The 21,696-nt window shown below is 38.3% G+C and overlaps 1 protein-coding gene across 2 annotated transcripts in view; it reads right to left on the bottom strand.

Annotated features, from left to right (window-relative positions):
• Positions 1 to 21,696, bottom strand: part of HDAC9 (histone deacetylase 9) — a 450,604-nt gene that overhangs the window by 129,502 nt on the left and 299,406 nt on the right. For both annotated transcript variants that reach the window (XM_041466346.1, XM_041466340.1), the window contains 2 exons: positions 11,732 to 11,909; positions 4,966 to 5,099 (listed from right to left, as the gene is read on the bottom strand). In XM_041466346.1, the coding sequence (XP_041322280.1) occupies positions 4,966 to 5,099; positions 11,732 to 11,909 (312 nt within the window). The remainder of the gene's footprint in view (positions 1 to 4,965; positions 5,100 to 11,731; positions 11,910 to 21,696) is intronic.

The raw sequence follows: 21,696 nt of genomic DNA, 5'->3' as shown, positions 1-21,696 counted from the left end.
ATATAACTTTACACCTACACTTCTAGCCACATTTTTTTTTTTTTTTTTAATTTGGAAGTGTCTTTCTTAATTTTCATGGACCATGGTAGTATCAAAATTATAAAATGTAGCAGAAAATTGGCATAAAGCCAACAAAAAAGGAGAACTAACACAGGAAGACAGATTAACAATATTTGTTTCATTACAGAGAATTTGAACAATACATCTACCCATCTACTACATCCTTAATAGAAGGCAAGTCATCCTTTTCTAATGTGTATGACAATTTGTTGGCTTTGTTCTCTGACATATGTGGTTCCCTCATGAACAGAAACATTTATACATCTCAGGAGAGCAAAACACTTGCACCTGAGTGCTTTGAAAACGTCAGTCTAAAACTAGAAATCCATTGTCCCCACAAAGGGAAAATGTTTTCACCTTTCACAGAATTTAAGGTCAATGTCTGATCTTCTTTTTAAAAGAGACTATTACATTTTCACACAGACAACCTCCATTAACCTGAAGATTTTGGTTAGACTATCAGCAGAGTAAACTCATGCACAGACAGAGATTCAAAAGGACAAAAGTGATGCTGGCTGTTTCTCTCTGCTAAACTAACATGAATTGTTACACAGATTAAAGCTATTTCTCACTTGGGTCTCTTAGTGTACTGTGTCCATTGCCTGTATTGCAGTTTTTTGTATGAAATTCCCTTAGGCTATCAAGTTTGTAAACAAGGTCTCCAGATCTTTTCCTGCTTTCGTGAGATTTCTCATAGTTGTTAAATTTTCTCTTGTTTTCTCACAGATAACATGTCTTGTGCCAGTCAGTATACACACATCGCTTGCTCTCTCTGCACCATGTGGGAATTTCAAGCATGTCTCTGACACACATGCACCCACATAGAGATGCATTTATTCTCTTCACGTATTTTGGTCATCTAGTGCCTAAGACTGCTAAGACTTAGAGTGATTTAGAACATGTTAAACACTCTAAATATTTTTGCTCTTTAAAAAGGACAAACTTTTCCTGCATTATTTTATCTTTAGTGGAAAATTGAGGTTCAAAGAGTGGAATTTTTCAAATGTTTCAGTTTATGTGATCTGGCAGACTCAGCTTTAAATTCTTTCCTTCCCTCCCCTTCAGTCCATGAGATGTGGACAGCAGGAGGTATAAGATGCCTCCCTAATCCAGAAAACTAACAAAATTCAGAACAAGTTCTAGGCGGAAAAGTGTTGCTGGACCACAGTCCCTACAGGAACTAAAGGTGGGGCCACGAAGCAGGACCATGGCTCCATTTTCTTTTCTCTTCTGAAAGTGTGCTGATCACTGCAGCCTAATGTCAGTCATGTGTGCATAAATTACAGCCCCCAAGGAGTTATTTGAATACTTCCTCTCCCTAAAACAAGTGGAAAGTAGGCACCCCTACCAAAACATAATTCAGTCCTTTTATTGTCCCAAAGGTAGGGCAGACAGGCATTGCTGTTTACCAAGGGAAAATTGTAAAAAAAAAAAAAAAAAGCCATAATGGAGGTTTTTATACCCATCTTCGCATCTTTTAGCTGCCCCTGTCTGCATTTGACAACTGTCAACCTTTAACAAACACCAAACAGGCTTTTCATCAAACATATGTAAAACTTTGAAACTAATGCAAAAATATTGTGTATTAATTTTGTTTTTCCAATACATACATACCAGGACTATAAAAAAGTTCACCATGGATATATGTGTGGATGTGTGTGAATTACTCCACTCTCCTGCCCTGAACTCAGTCAGGGACCGGTCTCTCAAATCTGCCTCTCTGTGACTGGCAATGGTCTAATGTATTTTTTCCTTGTCTTGAGGAATCCGATTGGAGGAATTAATCTATCTATTTGGAAGTAGGATATGATTTAAAAAATAATCGGAGAGCTAAAACGAATTTTTTGATTTAGGAAAAGTCCCCCAAACTGTTGTTTGAATAATTCTAGAGTACAAGTACCTATGGCTAGAAAGACAAAATACAGTCTGGAAAAGCAAGTCCTCCTGGCTGTGTCTGCAGCAGTAAACTAAGCAGTGCCAGGAAACATTCCCAGGCAGAGTAACACAATCATCTGTACTATTAAATAGCTAAAGTGGTCCTTCATACTGTTTTGGCTGAGCAGCAGCTAGCACTCTCCCAAACAACTCCCAGACATGGTTTGGTCACTGGCATGGGCCAAGAAGCATTCCTGGTAGTATGAACATGGGCCTTTCCATGCCAGTTGGCTGCAGGGGTAGAGAAAAGTCTCAGAGACATTTTATTTTGTAGCAGATCCACAGCTTGTGTACCCCACTCAAACCTAGTTATTATTTTGCCAAGTTGTAGTTTAAAAATAATTTGGGGTCAGCATGAGTAATATGTGCAGGTATATATAAAGGAAATATATTAAGCTTAAATTAGCCAACCTAAATTAATCTATGAACTGCAGCAAGCATGGTGTTAGCCTTGGTCTGTATGACTTTCATCATCCTGTGCCAGGTTAGTTCTGAACACTCAGCCAGTCATTTCTCTATGGCCAAAGACCTGAGCTGTGTGAGAGGACTTAATCCACACTAAAGGATTTAGGAACCACATAAAGCTCCCTGCTGTAGATAACAAGGGTCATAGAGATACAAGCTGTTAATTTTCATACGGGTTTCTTGTTAGATTATGAAAACAGGGAGGGCCCCCGAAACAAGCCTGTGCCCATGTATACATAGAGTGCAAGGTAAAAAAAAATTGAGCTACCTCTGACTGAACTAGTGTTGATCCTAAAACTCCTTATCAGACAGAGTGGGACTGCAACCCTCCTGTGGGACTACTGTTTTAGTTAGAAAGAAAAAAAAAAGTTCACATTAACTGCAGAGGATTTCCTAAGTGGCTGCTGCAGGTTGCTGTTGCTAACGTGCCCTTTAGACCTGGGGTATGAGGTAATGCATGTGGCAAAACCTGGCCAGTGATCTCCCTACTCCTGACAAAAACTATGGGAAATTATGCTGAGAAATTATATTAAGAAATGGTAGTATCCATGAAGGGGCATTCAGAATTCAGCAGAAGTGATGGTGAAGTTGCCCATGATCCTTTCACTACGCACTCCTGGTGTGGTATATTTCAGAAAGCAACTTGATTGTAGCTTTTTATATCTTGGATAATGCAATAACCACTCCTTTAGTGACACAAGTTATCTATTCAGCTGAATGATTTTCTGAAGAAACAGAGCACCAATTAAGTGCATCACTGTAGCCTTTCTTATTTTGGAAATTGAGCAGTTTTAAGCACTTGTTTGATGTCAGGCACATGCTAGATAATTTAGTGAAACAAATGACAATTTGCATCACCAAATATAATTCTGTCTCTAGCTACATAAGAGGATCTAGATAAACACCAGATCTATGCACCAGCTTCACACTGAGACTCCTTAATTTTATCATCAGGGTTTACATTTTGACAGCTCATTTCACATTCCAGCCTCATTTCAAAGCACACAGTTGGGGTCAAAATTAGCTGAATGCAGTTCAACATGAAGTGACTTTTTTCCTCTCTCCCCCCTCACTTAATTATGCAAGACCTAATAAGCTGTGTTTCAGGTTTTGAAATTTTAGAGTTGCAAGAGGAAACTAAATAATCCAGGAAATTCTTACGCTGCATGCATCTCAAGCTAACACATACCACTTTTTCATTTTACACCTTTCACGGAGCCACACAATTTACTGTTCAACAACAGCTGTTTGTTAGTGAAGAAAGCAGTACATAGTAGCACACTGCATTTTACTTCTTTTTCCTTTTTTGTCTTTTCTTATAATATGGAGTCCTGAGTCAAGAAGGTAACCAGGCTTTGTTTTAGTAAAACACTCAGCTGCATGTTTAACTTAATCTTGAAGTATGTGATTCCCCAGTGAATCCACTCTTGTGATAGGTGGCCTTAAGGGCCTTGCTGAAAGAAAGTCTTCTTGAGCACCGAAAAAATTATCTAAGCTAAAAAAGAGAATTAGCCTGTTAGAGTGCTGCCATCTAGTTAGATGAGTGTATACAACAAATCCATTTACAGTGCTTGCAATATCTCACTGACCAAGACACTGAGCTACCTACAGAAAATCTTTAGGGACAGTCATTAATAGCTATTCAAAGGGATCTATTGAACCAGTTCCTTGGGGTTTGTAAAAACGTAAGGATTTAAAAAAAAGTAATTAAACAGAACATGAGAGCCATGGAAATTTTGGGATCCTGCAGAACACTAGCAAATTTTTGCTGAACTTTTTTAACTTGTGCTGCAGTGCAGTAAACACCTGTGATTGCCCCAGGCTTCTGAAGTTGACAGTGCTTCACAATTCACAGGAAGCAGGGATTGGTAAGAAAAAGCTACCTTTAACTAACCGAAATCATATATGAGCCTCACAGACCATATTTGATTGAAGCATCATTTAATATGCAATTTTTTGAGGGAAATTATAGCAGAAAAAGAATTGCAAATTTGCTATTACCTATAACATTGTTCTTGAATGTCTTGGGGCTTCACATGGGATCTATTGAGTACCAGGTAAAGGATCATGCTATGAAAACAGACTTTAAAGTCTGAAGAAAGACAAGATGCAATATGCTTACAGAATGGTACAAACTATATTTTGAAAAAATGTTCTATGCTACAGAAGTAAAATCCTTAGCTGCTTGAAAAAGTTAAGAACCATTCTGATGGGAGGACTGCACTTACTGTTTGACTACTGCTTGTCTACATTCCTTTACAAAGGTGAGGAATAATCATGTCAGGGTTTTATATTCTGATGTATGTGAATGCATGAGACTGTGTAAATTCTTTATTTTCTGATTGGGAAGTGTCTTTTCCTGTAATTCATTATTTTAGTATCATCAGTTAAGACCAAATAATTCCTAAAACAAATTACTTTCTTATTGCAGAAGACATGTTTTGGAATTAATAAATTTGCTATTTACTTTAGCAAGTCAGGTATCTGGTCTTAATTTTTAATTACCTCACATTTGTTTAGCAACCCAGTTTCTTGCAGCCTTGACCAGATGCTTTGGATTCTTCCAGCGTGTTCAGGGTGATTGGCATAGTTCCCACACATGCACTGGTGCTTCAGCATCAGACTGTCATACACAACACCTGCAGCACAAAGACAGCACAATAAGAAACAAATGAAACAAATGCAAGTTATACTGTTCCCTGTCATGCATGCTTTAGCAAAATTTGGTTTTATTTGGCAATTACAGCAAGAGGAAATTCCTACTGAATTATTTGGGTTGGAAAAGATCTCCAAGATCGTTGGATCAAATCTTTGACATCTCCACCTTGTCAACTAGACCAGACCACTGAGTGCCATGCACAGTTGTTTCTTGAAGATCTCCTGGGATGGTCACTCCACCACCTCCCTGGAAAGAAATTCTTCCTGATGTCCAACCTGAACCTGAACCACCCCTGACAAAGCCTGAGGCCGTGTCCTCATGTCCTGTTGCTGTTTGTCTGGGAGAAGAGACCAATCCCCACCTGGTTAGAGCCTTCTTTCAGGCAGTTGTAGAGAGCAGTAAGGTCTCCCCTGAGCCTCCTTTTCTCCAGGTTAAACACCTGCAGCTCACTCAGATGCTCCTTATGGGAGTCACTTTCTAGACCCTTCACCAGCTTTGTCACCTTTCTTTGGACCTAAATTTCTTTTTCCTTTGTGAGACTCTGAATTTTGATTTATGAGATGAATCTTATGCTAGCGATAAAGCAAAGATTATTTCTCACGAAATTATATTAATATATACAATTAACTGTAAAGAAGAAGGAGAATTGGGTGATGTCTTTTGAAAGATTTTATGGCTAGGAAAAAAAAGTCTTACTGAATCACTTGTTTTCTCTTTCTCTAGTGGGTAAAGTTAGTTAAGGCTGTTAACCTATATGCAACAAGAAAATGTTATGCATAGAAGTGTAAAGAATATAATTTAGAGAAACCTTTAAAAATAAATTACGAAATGCCAGTGGCACTCAGCAGTTTTACTGCTTAACTAATACTATATTAATTCCAGATCTCAAAGCAAATCAAATGAATGTTTCAGACAGTCAAAACAGTGGCAGCCAGAGTTTTTTTTTCATGAAAAAGAAAAGTTCCACCCACTATTCAATTAGGGTCAAATCCTCTTGTTTGACTGCAAGTGCAAGGTACCTTTTGAATTTTCTATGGTTATTTATGCAAGAACAGAACAGCTTTATACAAAAAAAAGCTATCAATATCACATTGCTCTGTAGCTGTGTATTGGGAAAAAAAGAGAAATTTTAGTGAGTAGGCTCAAGCTAAATTCAATTTTCAAGGCTTTCAAACCAAGTCTGAAACACTGAAAAATGATTTTCTGTATTTACTTGTTCTTTGCATTTCTCCTAGACATGTCTGGAACAAAAATTATTTTCCTTACCCCTATGTGGGCCATTTTCATTTGGGAAATATTTTGGCCTTTTTCTTTCCCTTGCAGTTGAAAGGGACTCAAATTAACTATTTCTCCAAGCTGCAATACTTAGCATTCAAAACATCTTATGTGCCACCATTACTGGGGATGCCAACACAGTTCTGGGAAAATTGTATTCACCTGCTACTGAATACAAAATTTAAGTCCAGATTCAACAAAATTCTCAACACCAACTTTATTTAACAAAGTCCTCTAATGGGTATTGAACATCAATAAAGTCTTTAAAAGCTCTTCTGAATGAGAGCCTGTGTACATCGTGGGTGATTCAAAGTTAAGTTTCTGAGATAATTCAGTTAGAAGCCAGCCAGAAGTTATGCTGCTCTAGAAATATTTATGCTGCCATATTTCTTAGCTCATGCACTTTAGAACTGATCCTTTGGGATCTTGGTATTTAAGCCAAAATGAGAATACACTTATGTTAAGCGTAAGGAGAACGCAAATATAATACCTAACTGCAGTATGACTAAGTTTATGCTAAATGATTATCTAGCAAACATAATAGTTCATTAGCAATAAATTTTTTAATTTACTTTCTTGTCTTGTTTTCTTTTAAAGAAAGAAAGAACCAGTGAAAACCTGGAGCTAATAAGCTAATGCAGCTTAAAATATCTGCTGGCATTGTCAAAGCAGTTAATAATTTCCCTTCTCTGCTGTTCCTCACTGCTCTATCATCAGGTTTTGTAAGTTACTTGGAAGCATGCACACAAAAAAGGGCATGCTCACATACCTCACTTTCCTTTTCTTGGCACTCACAGTTTTAACTTTTGCAGTCTGTTGGCTACTCAGCCTGTCCAGTTTGGCAGTGGCCATTATACCAACAAAAAAGAAAACATTTCTTCCCATCCCCCTGACCCACAGGGAACTGTTTATGTGCCAACTGTACAGGCATCAGGACTTTCAGGTGCTTTCAGGTAGGACAGGCTGTTATATCAAATGGATTTGAATAGAAATGCTTGTTAAACATTAAGAAAAATTAGCTGAAAGTTGAAAGTTGCTTCTACCTGCCAATCTTTCAATTAATTTTTTATTCTTCTTACTTGAATAGTCCAGATAGCAAGTAATGGGAATGATATTAATAAATAAAAAACATATTACTGTGTTTTGGTTATACAGAGTCAGGAGTAATAATGACACTGTTTTTACTACCTGTATCAGGGTTGCAACCAATTTCAAAGTGAAACACTGAAACTGTGTATTCAGGATGCCTCCTCTGGTTGACATAAACTTCTTTTCTTAGCACTTTTCCAGAAATAGAGTACAGCTAAAAGTGTAATTTTATTGTATGTGAGTTAGTTTGTCTGAATCAAAAATCAGTTTAATAAGGCCAGGTCACTATTGCATGGCAGAAGCATCTGCTCCAAACTTTTAAATATCAAGATATTCACACCACTGAGTGTAAAATTTGTTTTTAGGAGGATTAATTGACTTAAGAAAAGACTGAAATATATGTTTTCATTTATTGCAAGCATTTAAATTGATTTAGGATGTGCAAGTGATTCAGATGTATGGCTGCTGGTCATACAGCACATGTGCTCGGTACAATACCAGAATGCAGCAGTAGAGCTTACTGCTAAAAATAGCCTGTAGGATTTCCCTAACAGGATTCAGCCAATAATCTCCCCACTCCCACATAAAAAAAAAAAAAAAAAAGAAGAAGAGAGGCAGACAACTGTTTTCAATTGCAAACTGCTGTGAAATATTAATAAAAGATGGTTATTCTGTCTCTCCAGAACAAATGCCTACAGCCAGATTCTGCTCTCAGATTCCTTGTGTAAATCTGAGCAGCTCCACTGAGACTGGTGGATTTATTCTGGATTTACACCAATATTACTGAGGTCAGAATGTGGCCCTGAAGACAGATGGGAATGGTGCCACCACTGAACCATATAATGATAGGGGACACAGGACAAAAGAAACTGAATTTGCTTTAAGTCAGTAAAACCGAGATTTTCCTGGTGGGGACTCCCTAACACTCATTCATTTCCAAAATACTTTATTCGGGTCAGTTTCTTTTAATAATATTTTAAACAGAGGGGAGAACTAGAGACCTAAAAATCATTGGCTAACAGCATGCTTTGAAGAAGATTAATTGCCCTGGAGAATAACAGTACCAATAAGAAAACCCAAGGGAAGAATATCTAATAAATTATTCCAACAAAAAAATCTGAACTAAATAATGACAAGTATTCTGTAAACTGCCTAAGTGAAAATTAAATAGACTTTCTTTTTTTCCACCTTTAACTCATTATCTTGTGCATTTACTGTGTATATATTGCTTAACTCTTGCAACAGTCACTGTTCTGATTCCCTTCAGATATTTGGCTAAAAGCATTTTTCTTGTGACTCACAAAAATATAGGCTCAATTTGATGCCCCTGTAATAATCTGCTACAACTGTTTTCCTCCTAACTTTTTTTCTCTTCCAAGAACATATATTGTCTTTAAATAGGGGAAAAAAAAAAAACCCTAACAGTAAATAATAACTCAAGGCAGGGACATGTTATTACATTAATTTTTAGAGTCTGAATTTGCCCTTGCTTTATGGTGGACCAGAATTTTCTCCCTTTCCACACACCCATTCCTTCCTTCTGTGCTTTTACAAATGCTAATGTTGCAACTGCTGTAGACAATTGCTGGTTGCATCTTGTGCTCTCTTAAGGGAGAAAATCACAGAACCATAGGATAGCTCAGGTGGGCAGGGACCTCCAGAGGTTTGTAGCCCATCTCTGCTTAGAACAGGACTTTCATCCTAAAGGATTTTCTAAAGGCCATATAAGAATAAATTAAAACCAGATCTGAGTTTCTTTCTTTCAAGTGATCAATGAATAAATGATATGGCATCATCCAGATCCAGGAAAGAGCATGCACAGATAAAGTCATTCTATACCATAACATCAGATATGTTAATAATACACAGATTGGTTTGTTTTTTTTTTTTTTTTCCTCACAGACACTGTATTAGAACTGTTGGTGTTGCAAAGTTTCTGTTCATTGTCACTCCAAAGGTATAAATCTCATAACATAAAAAATAAAAATCTCTATTTTTTATGCACTCAAAAGCTGGAGTGACAAGGTTATATGTGTAAGTCTGTAAGCCTAGACACATGTCAGGGAAATAGATTTCTTTGAGCAGAAAGGAAAGGCTTAACTGCAGAGCTATGTGCTCTGCAAGACCTGGTCAATCAGCCAGGGGGTACTGGATATTAGCATAGATACAGCTTGCAAGCAGGTACAGCACCACACTGCCTGTACCTAGAGGATATAGAAGCACTGAGAGTACAGAGCAGAGGTGGAGAAAAAGAAGCATAAAGTTGTACGGCAGATGAAAATAAGAGGATTTAATTTTTTTTCAGTAATAAGTAGAGCTTACCTTGAATGAGCAGTGAAGGGAGGGAAAAAAAATTCAGTAAAACAAGAATCAGGGATTCAAGAAAAAGATGTTTCATATTTTGAAAAAGGAATTCAGTGGTCTGATAATCTCAGTTGCAATAAGTTGGCCTTCCTTCCTTCCTTCCTTCCTTCCTTCCTTCCTTCCTTCCTTCCTTCCTTCCTCTCTCTTTTTCTCTCTCTCTTTCCACTGGTGTTCATGTATCAATTACTAAAAAGGTAAATTTTGACTCTCTGTCCTTCTTTCCTCTCTCTTTTTCTCTCTTTTTCTCTCTCTCTCTTTGCACTGGTGTCCATGTAGCAATTACTAAAATGGTAAATTTTGACTCTCTACCTAATCTGACTGTCTGCATTTCCGCTGCTGAACATATCGGGTTTCTCTGTGTCACATCTCGAGCACTTTATGCCAGGGATGTCCTCTTCCCATCACCATCTCCATTCTATGTTTGTTGTACACATTTTCATCCCTTTTCTCATTTTTCCATCTCAACTTCACACTTTCTTTCTTGATTAGTTCCACCAATGCCACAAGTCCACAGATCTATGTAACCCCCTTGACCCTACTCCCCTTTCTGGGGATTATAAAACGAGGTGTCAGTAAACCTTAGCAATTAGGCTGAAGCAGCAACTTTTTGAAAGGGACTGCAGATTTTTTTTTTTTTTTGAAACTGCAGATTTTTGAAAGGGACAGTGAAGTCTACACACAGTGAGCTCACTTTTGATGTGCTCTGCAAATCAGAATGAGTTTACAATGTTTTCGGGACTCTATGAATACAACTAGAAATACAGTGGTCTGGTTTAAAAATCCTGTCTATACTTGGCTTTTCTTTATGGAGAAAGTCATGGAAAGTGAATTAGTATGTTTGTTTCTGTACAACCCAAATGTTTGTTACCCAAAAATAATAAAACATTTTTATTTATGCCAAGGTCACATTCTGATTGGAAAGATGGGAGAGAACACTGTCTCACACAGCTACGTACAATGACCATTAAGGACTCCATCCTTAATAAACTCATGGTCATGGCTTGAAAAAATGCAGACTTTCAAGGCATGGGAAGTTCTGCCAGCTGAAGGAAATATACTTCTGGCATAAATCTTCATAAACAGTAACTGCAAGTATTTATTTCCCCCTCTTTTATTTTTCTTTGCACACAAAGTGAATCTTCACTTCTGGCCATGCTCTAATGTGATACTGACATTCAGGCTTTTAAAAAGATGGACCCTCATGCAAGGTTAGATTACCCACAATAAGAAATGAGGTTTCTGTGGTCATTTTCCTTCCTTTGACTGAAGATTTTTGAGGTTCTAATCACTTTTCTTTGGACAGTGCATTCTCCCTGAGTGACTGGAATGCCCAGCACCTAAGCATAAAACCTGCCTCTGTAGACTCCACGCAACCATTGAATGACACAGAAGTTGTAGCCATCAGCACTTAATCATGCCTACAGCTTTGCTCTTTCTGTAGAGAAAGAGACCTTGAAGCAAAGACTGCTTTGTCAGATGAAGACATTGAGAATTACATCAGTTTTCCTCCTTACTGGTGGTCTTTCTTCAACGTATTGGTGGTCTCTTTACAAAACAGGCAACGAGAACACAAAGAAAAGAACCAGAGAATAGAGAAATGAAAGAAAAAGCTATAAATGACTTAAAGGTACCAAAAATGCACCTGTTTCTGTATTGCTAGAGCTAGTCAATGATAATAATTTATGACTGTGTGAATATTAACCCTGTGATTTATCAGCTGCACTGGTTGAGTTGGTGCCAGTATAGCATCATAAAACAGAGGAGCAATAGGGCTAAAACTGAACACATTGCTGCAGGAGCTATTTGAGGTATTTAAGTCTGTTGATCCCACATGAACAAATGCATTTGCCCTGCCTATTAAAAGCAGTCTTCAGGGAACCCTACCAGTTGTGTAGACATGCTGGCTGGGCTGGTCCATGTCTGGGTGAGGTAATGTGGAGTCAGTGGGGGAAGATGGGGTCCTGGAAAGTGGTCGATGTTTATCTGATCCTGCCATGCCAACTGTAGCCATCTGAGCCTGGTAGATTTGCAACTGGTGGACATGCCGATGTGCCAGGAACTCCTGTTTCCAAGAAAACAGCACAGTAGAAAGAAATGTGAGATGGGATCAAGTAAAACACTGTGGGAAACATGTCAACAAATTAAGTTCATTAGGTCAGGGCTGTAATAAACAGTGGGGACCCCCACCCCCAACTTGTACCTAAGACTCACTCAATAAATCCATTCAACAGATGTTTTCACGCTGACAGTGTGGGCTACTGACTTTGCTGAAGAGTAGGTGATGGCAGGCAACCTGTCAGTTCTCCCTGACAGGAAAAACAGCTTCACATGCAAAGGCTTACAAAACACACAGTTTTTCTAATATATTGAATACATAATATGATGTTAGAACATTAGAATTTAAATTTTAGAATTTTATGACTGTACACAAATAGAATTTAAATTTTCTCACAGCACTGAAAGTGAAAAGTGGTGTTCTTACTACTCAGTACCAAATGCACTGAGAAACTGAGAGTCAAGTTTCTGCAGTTAACTCAGTTCCCAGAGCTCCCTGGAAAGTAGCAATGATTTGCATATAAGTTTTCACAAATCATTTAGAAATTCAGGAATTGTTACATGAGATCCCACTTAGGAACCATCTTTTTTTGTCATAACTGCTGATGGCTGTAGGCATAGGCAAACACTTCAGGGAAATAGGCATGTGTGAAAAGAGTATAACAGAGCAGAAAAGAAGATTTTCTCTTCTGCTTTGTCAACACATGGTCACTTTTGCTGACATGACAAAGGCTAAAACCCTGTGAAGCCAGTAGGAACCTGGCTCACTCCACAGAGTAGGATTGCTTCTCAAACCCTTTTCTTTCTGTTTTTCTTTTTTCTGTGCATATAGTCCCAGAACCTCAACCAAAAATGGATGCAAGAGAAATATTTTCAAACCACTTAATATGAATTCAGTTGAAATTCACACTTGTGACTTACAACTGCAGGCTCTGTTTATCCTCACCTGGGCTCAATATACATAAATGCAGGAATATATATATACGTGTGGCTTTTTCTTTTCTATTTTTTTTTTTATAAACCCAATAACAATTAGCATTGCTGTGTGTGGTTGCTTGGGACTGCAGCTCGGAGGCCTGGCTTGGTCAAGGAGAGATTTCTGGCTGCTTAGAGAGGTGAAGCTGAGTTCAGGCTGTGTGGGAAGGCAGGTGGGAGTACCCCAGCCCATCACACACTGCAAAATAAATCGGCAGCTCATAGGATGTGAGAATGTCTACCCTGCATGTAATAAAAGAGGCTTTTATGCAAACAAGTGCTCATCAATAACAGCTGAAATGAGAATAAATGCTTTAAAAGGCAGCACCAAAACCCACATTAATATTTAGGGTCACTACTTTGGTGAAATGACATAAGGTCATGGGAAAGGTAAATCACATGGGACCTTGTCATAAGTGACTAAATGACGAAAAAAAGTATGAGTAGGTGAAAAGAGGTTTTACAAGAATTGTCTTGGTTTAGAGTCATTGAACCATTTTTCTTCCTTTAAATACAGTCCCCAACTTTTCTTATTGTTTTTTTAATGTTCAATTACAGGATAATGTTACATATTCCAGGAAATATCTTGAGCTATCTGAAGAGGTCTATGTATCCATCTATGAACATAATAAAACTTAACATTCAGGAATTTTTTCCTGAAATCTCTTTTTGTTTAGTTTTGCTAATAATTTTGATTGTGTTTAATTTTCAGAGGAGTTTTTTTTGTTTGTTTGGTTTTTTTTGGCCTCATAGGTATATATATATTTTACAACCTTTTCTGGGAGATTGTGTGATTGGAGATGAGTGAAGAATGCATGGACACTATTGTGTTGAATATTCTTCCTATGGAGAGCAGAAGTAGATACATTCCTTTGTGAGAATTTACTATTCACTTTCCTCAATGCTGGCTTAGTGGTCAATAAAGTAGACACAGGAGGTATTTTGCTATCTGTGGCATGATTACTCCCTGCATCCTAGGATCAAGTGATGGCAGCAGTCTGTCTGATGCTCATGTATTCACAATCTTCTACCTACTCTTCTAAACTCCCAGCTGAGGAGTTTGGAAGAAGCCAAACTCCTGCCTGCAGGACCCATTCATGGCACAGAATGTTGCGTTCAGACAGGAAATTAGTGGAATACTGTTATTTCTGCTGCTCTCCTCTACTTAATTAAATAGATGCTGTCTGTGTAGATCTTTGAGCAAGGGATTTTCTGATTTTTCTTTCAATGTTCATGCTAACCCTTGATAATTCATTAATTGAGTTCACTTTTTTGATAATCATTAGAGTACAGAAGGATTTGTTCCCTATTGGCATGTTCTTCAAGCTAGTAAAGGTGCATCAGTGGATTGTGGTAGTCTTCTTCAAATATTGTTACTGTAACAAATTTCTTAAAGAAGTCTTGGAAATTCAGTTGTCAGTGAGGGCAGATTGATGCTATCTCTGTTAGGACTCTTCTCAGTGCTGGTTTACTCTGAGCTCTGAGGATTTAGAGCTGCCTTGTTTGCCTTTTACTTCCAGACCTGAACTTCAGTTTTGCAATATCTGCACTTTTTTTTTTTTTCAGCAAAGCTGCAAGTTTGCCATTCAGTCAATATCTAAAACATAATCTTTCCACGTCTCTGATGTAAAAAAGTCAATTTAAGTGGGCTTTTGGTTTGTTTGTGGATTTTATTGTTTGTTGGTTTGGTTTGGTTTTTTTTGATGTTTTTGTTTTGGTTTATTTTTCTAGGTTGTTTGTTTGATTTGTGGGTTTGGGGTATTTTTACAGTGTCTTGAAGAAGAGGGAAAAAAAATTCTGGAACATCACATAACATAGATAACTTTGGAAGATGTTCCTGACTTTGTTTCTAAAATGATTTTGTGTTTGTGTCTACGTAGTCAATAGTAAGAATATTTTTCATGCAGATGAACAAATTGAGAAATCTTTTTTAAGATCAATCAACCTGTGTGAACATCACCTAAACTAGACATCTATTTCAACACTTTGTTGGAGACCAGGAATACAGCCTATTCTTTCTCTGCTCCATTTACAGGTTAAAGTGTGTCCTGTTTATATCATTCTCCCCTCCTCAATTGAAACCAGGCACATACTGTGTTTGACACATGTTTGTCAACATAATCTGTTCAGGGAAGAAGAAGAAATTTGTGGAAGGTTCCATGGACATTGCATGACACCTGCTTTAATTTCTGAGGACACAGAAAACATTTGCATGTGAAAATCTTTTAAAATTTCTTAAAAGTAGTTTGTCTCACGAGGCTTACACCAAGGCTTACATCCTCTCATGGCATCCAGATCCTTTAACTGTAATATTACAAACTGTAGACATCAGCAAAGTTTAGACTTGTTTAGATTTTAGTCAAAGTTTTAGGCTAACTTCCTGATTAGGTTTTATTTTACAGACAACAGCCACTCATGAAATACATATATTTTTTTCTAGCCACCTACATATTTATGCTGTGAGCATTTCTGGTACTCTGAGTCACAGACAAGTGGATTAATGCAATGAGTAATGTGGATAATCAACACACTTATCTGGCTCCCCAAATGCCCACCTGGCCTCTGGAAGGGATTAAAGGAACACAATGAATTCATCTTCAGGTTTTATGTGTTACAGCCCTGCAAACACATGTCCATCTCTCCAGCAATATGACAAAAGCAGTATTTGCACATCTGCAGGGCTAGTGATTTGTGTGAATATATTTGGAGCATTTCTTAGGTAACCTGAGCCCTGTCTGCCCGGCATGGAGCCTGCTAGTTCCAGGTGCCTGAGATTAGTTTATTAGTAGAGGCAAGCAATTAGGGCCTCTGCTGGAGCTAGTGGAGGGCCATCCATCCCCTTCCACAGAAATGAGCTCTAGCCCTCCGTAATTATTTTGGGGAGGAATTTTAGAATCAGTATCTAAAGAGAAGATGAGCCTTTTGGGAGCATGGGAGGTAAATATTTGTTGTTCTCCTAGTATTAGTGTAAGGTTTGTTTAGCAGGGCTTTGAATTCATCTGGGTTGATGTGAATATTCTTTTCATGTAGATGTGTGATTTGTACATTTTAGAGCATGACATTTTGTAAATTCTAAGGATTTTAATGAGATCTGTTTACTTATTTTTATTGGCTGTGAGACCTGATAAATCATGAGTACATTCTGTTGGATTATTAGATGGTCAGTGTTGGAGAATAAAGCATAGGTGAGTTGTATATATATTAACAGTCCTTTGAACTGTTATGTTTTGTGCAGAGGAAAAAAAAATATGTGGGATTCACCTATAAAAGCTTTTTTGCCTCTTAGCAGTCTGTTTTTTAATTTAATATGTTAATATTTAGTTTAGTCACAGCTAAATAAATCCAAATATTTGTATTTCTTTACCATAATCCTGCATGTGTAAGGGCATATTCACACCTCTCTTCAGGGTTTGTACTTTGGCTTTTTTCATTGTGGTAGAGAGCTTTTTTTTCCTCCTAGGGATAGCAAATTTTACATTTCTTAATAATAAGATTACTACTCTCATATATTTGTGGCCAGGTTTATATCCCTCTGTTGTTGTGCCTTTGATGCATTCTGCTGAAGTGTGTGCTAATGTCTATTAACTGGTAAAAGTTATTCATGTTTTGCCTGTCTCTCCCAAAAGACCTTAAGCACTTCTAATCTTAGAAAGCTTTTCCTCTCAAAGCATTTTTGGTGGTCTCTTTGCTAATTTCCACATTGTTTTCAGAAAAATTACCCAAAGGATGGGTAATTTCCTGAAGGGGAAACCTACATGCAAATGCCTAAGAAAGTTTTGCCCTAAGTAAGGATGAAAACAAGACCTGCTGCCTTTCAGACCTTCCTCTCTCTCCTTCTTTTGAAGGATATTTCTGATGCCTGCTCTGCTGCCTCGTCTCACCCCATGGCTCCTGCTGGAGACCCTAGTCCTCAGCCCTGTCCAGACCACTGTAGCAACATGGGAGCAGAGCAACTTCAGATCCTGCCACTTGTCTTCTCTACCACCCTCCTAGGCTTTCCACCTTCCCAGTGCAGTTGTAGCTGAATGAATCCAAGGGCCAGCCAGTGACTGCATCCAGCAAAAAGGGCTCAGCTTGCAACAAACAGAGCTCAGTCCTGCTTTAAGGTCCCTGTGAAGGCAGTCTTGGCCCAAACTAAGACAGCATCATCCAAAGTCTGACTGAGTCAGAAATTCTGGTCTCCCAGAAACTTCTCCTTCAACGCAGATGTAGGTAGTTAACAGTCCTTCAGAAATATCATACAATATATGATATAATAGGCTAGATTAATAGGCTTGACCTTGATTATACTCAGAAGTGACAGAAAAAAAAAAAACATAGAAAGCAGTGAATGCATGTACAAAGGAGTTTTGTTCCTTGGGATAAAAAACTGTGGGTAAGTGGATTTTTTAGCAATTTTCACACAGAAGTTTTGTGAAGTACTGTTTTGCCTACTGTCCTCAAACAGAACTATAACTAGTTGCCTTCAGAAACCAAGCAAAAATAGGTCCTGAGGTCTTCCAAAAAAAAAAAGTGTGTGAACAAATGTGAAAGTGTAGGAAAGGTGTCTCTGTCAATATATACAACCTAAAATAGAAATTGGTCTGAGATATCCTTGAAAATGAATGTGTTGAGACATATTTTAACTGCTCTGTCACTTGGAGAAAACACATCACCAAGAAGCCCTACCAGTTTCTATTTTTGACCAAATCACATGTGCAGCCACCAACTTCCATGGTCATCACTTTCAAAAAAACCCCAGTATCTCCATCTGAAATACAGTCAACCACAAACTCAGAATCAGCATTTTTATGAAAAGTAAGTAAATTACTAGTATGGTTGCAGACACATAGATTGAATAGGTAGAAATGGATTTAGAGCAAGCAAAAGCATAGATGGGAAAAAACAGGACAGTTAGCCTTGAGGCATCTGGATATATTAGGTCACATATTATCAGGATGTTTATAGAATTTGGATTTCTCTTGCTGTAATCCAAGGAGGACAGTATTGACTACAAAATCAGTAAACAGAAATGAAGTCTTATCAACTGAATCTTAGGTGCAGATACAGAGCAGTGGGATGGAAGCTATAACCCAAAACTGCCTGGAGTCCCAGGCAGAAATTTGCCTTTGCTTCTCACAGCAAAATAAGCCCATGCCCTGTGTCTTCCCCTTCCCTTCTGAAGGACTGGGGAATGGCTTATTCCAGCTGCTGCCAAGGTAGAGCTTAGTACTTAGGGGGCCTTACTAGGGCTGGGTCCTGCTGCAGTGACAGCCCAAGGAATGGTTATCGCCCTCAACCAGTTTTGTTTTCCCCCTCCGTTCCTGGAGCTGCAGAGCTGCTGCTGTAGAGGTCCCTGTCCTTCTCCTACCATCCTTCCCTTCTAGCGCAGGAGCGCCTTTGGGGTGACAAAAAATGTTATAAAAACTACAACAATTTTAGGCCATGAAACAGGGGAAGAGCAAAGACTCCTAATGGGATAACCAGAGCGTGCTCCTTTATCGAGGCACATGGGAGAAGATGCATTTTGGATGTGCAAGTCCAGGCTGGAGTCACACCCCTTGCCTCTGGCTGCAGGATGTCATAGCAGAGTTGGGACCCTCCATTTTACCTCTGCTGTTGCATGAGGAGGTGGATGGGCTGCTGACCTGTGTTTTTAAAGGGAGAGAGGTTAAAAATTACCTCTCTTGGACAGAAAGTTTCCAGAAGCCTGACCATCTAAATGTGATCCATGTTGGTCCTATGTAAGTGAGGAATCAAGGTGGTCACAGGGTTTGAGAAGTTTTCAGCTGTCTTTGTTAAGAAATATGAACCAAGCAATCATTATGTTGAAGCCTGGCTTGATTAAGAAGAAAGGAATTATAGGAGTGACAGAAAAGGTTGCCCTAAAGTCAGAGCACTTCTACTGAAGGGAAATTCCAGGAGTCCAACTGAGCTTCTGGATTCACTCCTGGTTCCTGCTCCTGTGAGACCTGCCTTCTCTGCTCCCGACATTGGCAGGTACTTGACTTCTGTCACTCCTGGTAAAGTGCTGACTGCAGTGTGCACAGCACTCATCCAAAGAAAATGCAGCACCTCCTCAAAAGCTTCACTCCTGGCTGAATCTCTTCCTCACTTTTTGACTCTCCCAGATACTTAATACAAATGTATAAGTAATTGGGGGTACAATAAAGGGGAAAACAGACCACCTGAATATCTTGCGGGTCTTTTTTTTTTTTTTTTTTTTTTTTTTTTTTTTTTGTTCTTCGAGGAAACCTCTGAAGAGGTTTCTTGTTACTTTATTGCTATTACTGAAAAAACATGACTTTCCAGAAGTCACTTGGTGCTTTCCAAAAAAAGAATGCAGGGAAGAATAAATGCAAAAGGAAAATACAATTGTTCACGTCTTGCCCCAGCTTTCAGAATTAACAAGTATTTTCTTCTTTTACTTTCACATAAAGAATAGGTAGGCTCTATAATAACATTTAATGGTTACAATCACCTAATCCTAGTAGCTTTCTGAAATCCATAAGTTGATATGTTGGCCAAAACTAATTAATGATAACATCACCTGTCCCACATATTTCATTGCTCTGGGAAATGTCACCCAACTCTCTTCAACAGTATTGGCAAATCAGTTTGGTGTTAGTTTACGCAGATCATTTCAGCCACTTCCATTTTTCTGCTCTTCAACAGAACTACTTTTCTTAGCAGACTTGTATGATTTAAGTGAAGAATCATTACTTTGGCCTTCACACAGAAAAATAATATTCTCCAGGCTAAATTCATTAGCAGTTCTGCTGAAGATCTGTGTTTTCTGCATATTTCAACAGATTCTGCTTTGGCTTTATAGACAATTCTTCTGAGTTCATGTTTTATTGTAGAATTAATGAAAATTACTTGGATCTGATATATAAGGAGAAAATCTTGGAAAGCCCTGCTCTTCAATATAGAGTTGAGACACACTAACACATCAGTGCCTAAGTATAAAATCATGAGGGTGTATAGATGCCTCCTTCCTTCTGTGGAAGTACAGTGAAGTCAGAATGGGGAACACCAGTGGACCATATGGTCAGTAAACATTAGAGCCATCACTGGGGTGTTTGACCAAATCTGTTCTCTCTCTACAGAGCATTAGTGCAGGTCCCTGTGTCTAATGCACAGGGCTGGGGATGAGCAGATCCAGAGCAACCCTGCCAAAAAGGACTTGGGGTGCTGGTGGATGAGAGGCTGGACATGACCCAACAATGTGCACTCCCAGCCCAGAGAGACAAATGTGTCCTGGGCTGCATCCAAAGCAGTGTGGGCAGCAGGTGAGGGAGGGGATTCTGCCCCTCTGCTCTGCTCTGGAGAGACCCCACCCACAGTGCTGCATCAGCTCTGGGGTCCCAGCACAGGAAGGACAGGGAGCTGTTGGAGTGTATCCAGAGGAGGGCTGCCAAGATGATCAGAAGGTTGAAGCCCCTCTCCTGTGAGGAAAGGCTGAGACAATTGGGATTGTTTAGCCTGGAAAAGAGATGGCTTCAGGGTGAGTTAATTGCAGCCTTCCGGTAACTGGAGGAAGCCTACAAGAAAGATGGAGAGGGACTATTCACAAGAGCATGTAAGAACAGCAGGGAATGGCTTCAAACTGAAAAAAAAAAAAAAAAAAAAAAAAAAATTTTAATTTTGTTTCAAAAAGAATTTAAAAAAGAAGGGGAAATGTTTAAAAAAAAAAAAAAAAAAAAAAAAAAAAAGTAACTTTAGATTTGATATCAGAAAAAAAATCTGTACTGTGAGGGTGGTGAGACACCAGAATAAGTTGCACAAAACTGTGGATGCGCCATCCCTGGGTGTGTTAAAGGCCAGGCTGGATGGGGCTCCAAGCAATCTGGTCTAGAGGAAGAAGTCCTTCTCCATGGCAGGGAGTTTGGAACTAGATGACCTCCAAGTTCCATTTCAACCCAAGCCATTCTGTGGGTCTGTGACTTTTACCTCTCTGAAGATTTCAGAGAGATATATTGCCAAATCTCACACCTTATTTCAGTGTGATTAAAATGCCCACAGACTTCCTTTCTCCAACACATACGTAGTAAGAAATAAGAGTTTCTTAGAAAATTGTATATGTACACATGCATATCTGCAGATATCACAAGATATTTTAAAAACATTTTTCTCTCTTCGGTGCAACACTTTTCAGATTTTGGAACACAAGGAAATAGGGACATGCAAGGAAATGGTGATATAACTTGAGACTACAGAATAAAGGATTTGAATATAGGAAGTATGCTGCAGATGGAAAAAGAAACTGTCACAAAAATCCTTTCAGATCTGTTCTATATACTTAGAGTTTTACATAGTTGTAGAATGCTCTATGCATTTGTAGAATAAATATATTTCTGCAACAAGTACAGCTTGTATTTTTTTTTTTTTAGTTTTATTTGGGATAAGATCCATTTATTTGTAATTTGAACAAAAATTGAACTGAACATCAAAAGTTTACTTACAAATATTTCCCATTTTGTTTTCTCAGCCTAGGGTTTGCTGCTATTAACAAGTGGGAGAATTGCCAGAATGGGTAGATTTAAAATGGAGGAAAAAATCCTTATGTTTAGTGATTTAAGAACAAATAGAAGGTTAAAAAGAAAAAAGGAAAATGTTATATGCTAGCATAGCACGGATTGTATAATGCAGACTGCAAGATAAATTATGCAATTTCTTATTCCTTAAGTAAACCTCCAAACTTAAAGTGCAAAGTAACTTTCAGTAGATACCATATTACCTGTTGTGTTTCAGGGGAAGGATAAATTTTGTGCAACTAATTCCAGTGGATCTTTTATTTTTTTTTTTTTTTTTTAAGGAAAACTGCTTAGTATTTAGAA

This window comes from Pyrgilauda ruficollis, unplaced genomic scaffold (genome assembly GCF_017590135.1).
Source record: "Pyrgilauda ruficollis isolate IOZ18807 unplaced genomic scaffold, ASM1759013v1 scaffold2, whole genome shotgun sequence".
NCBI lineage: Eukaryota > Metazoa > Chordata > Aves > Passeriformes > Passeridae > Pyrgilauda > Pyrgilauda ruficollis.
The sequence above is the reverse complement of the archived record's forward strand: the minus strand, read 5'-3'. Positions and strand labels throughout refer to the sequence as shown.